Raw genomic sequence first — 1,736 nt, forward strand, 5'->3', positions numbered from 1 at the left:
TTCATACTCATTTTGCCTGGAAATTAATCAGTAGCATCAGAGGTAGCATAAATATTTGTAATTTCTTAAGTGATTTTCTTTCTGTCAATATGCCAAATAGTGGGGAAATTCTCTCAATTGTTCTGGTAACTGGTGAATTTTTCTTGAGCATTCTGGTGAATGGATTTATAGCAATGGTGAACTGCACTGACTGGGTCAGGAACAAGAAACTGTTAACAAATGATATCATCCTGGTCAGCCTGGCTATCTCCAGAATTGGACTTGTGTGTATAATAATATGGAAGAGCTATTTGGTTATAAATGATCTTTATGCATTCATCTTGGATGGAATAAAAATAATTGATATCTTCCTGACAATGGCTCACAGTTCAAGTATTTGGTTTGACTCTGTCCTCAGCATTTTCTACTTCTTAAAGATTGCTAACTTCTCCAATCCCTTCTTCCTCTGGATGAAATGGAGAATTGACAGGATGATCTACATGCTTCTTGCAGGGCCCTTGATAATTTATTTGTTCATTTGCTTTTTAGCGAGTAAGAAAATGTATTTCTATAGTGAAAACCTTTTTAGAGAAAAAAAGGAAAATGTTTCCCAGGAGTTCCAAATGAGTGCACCTTTGTTCATCATGTTCCAGATTCTCTTCAGCTTTCTGAATCTTATCCCTTTTACTCTGACAGTAGTCTCATTCTCTCTACTTATTCTATCCCTATGGAGACATACCTGCCAGATGCAACTCAATGCCACAGGTTCCAGAGACCCTAAGATAGAAGCCCATGTTAGAGCCATAAAAGCTGTGTCTTCCTTCATCATACTCTTTTTATTGTACTATATAGGTTTCTGTTTCAACTACTGGAGCTACATAGTGGCAAAGAGTAAGGTATTTTTTGTGCTGGGTATGGCAATCGTATTGCTCTATCCCCTTGGCCACTCACTGATCCTGATTCTGTGGAACAGCAAGCTGAAGAAGGTTGCCCTGAGGATGTGGTGGAAGATGAGGTGCTACCAGAGAGGAAGTAATCTGAAAGTCTTTTTGGTGCCTGTGAGGATAATCTGGCATTTTCTAAGAGGAAAGAAGTCAGCATGGAGTCCTTAAAGAAGTGCATCAAATTCTTTCATTCTCTGTAGTAGCAAGACCACTGAACACTGATTCAAAACATAGGCTTGGAGTCAGGAAGACATTAATTAGTACAAATTCCAACTCTAGCTCTTACTTCTTTTGTGATGATGGGCAACTCACTTAAACTCTATGAGCCTTAGAATCCTCATCTGAAGAATTGTGATTATAATATTATATGACAGCATAACTCCAGCCTAAACCTCAGACTTTGTGTTTCAACTCTCACTCAATCTTTGGGCGCTGGGCTGCTGATGGGTGACTGAGTGAACCCCACAAAGAAACTCAAAGAAGACTTGGCAAACTCACTACCCATACTCCCCAGCCACCATCATGACATTAATCTGTGTTCACCTCTTCCCTCAACCCTCTCTCTCTCTTTCTAGTTGTGGAACAATAATCCAATCAATATTACACTCTATCATTCCTGGAAAGGACATGTTAATCAATTACCCTATGACACCAATCACCATCTCTGTAGCTTCTCTGAGAAAATCACTTCCCTTGTTACACTCTCTTATAGGAATTCTCACCCTTGTTAGAATGTAACCTCCTTGAGGGTGAGAAGTGTCTTGATTTTTATTTGTGTTTGTCTGGCACTTTGGAGAGTTCTTGACACAAGTT

The 1,736-nt window shown here is 39.2% G+C and overlaps 1 protein-coding gene across 1 annotated transcript; it reads left to right on the top strand.

Annotated features, from left to right (window-relative positions):
- Nucleotides 1–89: 89 nt before the first annotated feature.
- On the top strand, nt 90–1,091 carry LOC123256512 (taste receptor type 2 member 7-like). Its single transcript, XM_044685112.1, has one exon. The coding sequence runs from the start codon at nt 90–92 to the stop codon at nt 1,089–1,091; it is 1,002 nt and encodes a 333-aa protein (XP_044541047.1).
- Nucleotides 1,092–1,736: the final 645 nt, after the last annotated feature.

Source organism: Gracilinanus agilis, unplaced genomic scaffold (genome assembly GCF_016433145.1).
Source record: "Gracilinanus agilis isolate LMUSP501 unplaced genomic scaffold, AgileGrace unplaced_scaffold60062, whole genome shotgun sequence".
Classification (NCBI taxonomy): domain Eukaryota; kingdom Metazoa; phylum Chordata; class Mammalia; order Didelphimorphia; family Didelphidae; genus Gracilinanus; species Gracilinanus agilis.

Coding starts and splice junctions, on each gene's coding strand:
- LOC123256512 (XM_044685112.1), top strand. CDS start 90: ATGCCAAATAGTGGGGAAATTCTCTCAATTGTTCTGGTAACTGGTGAA.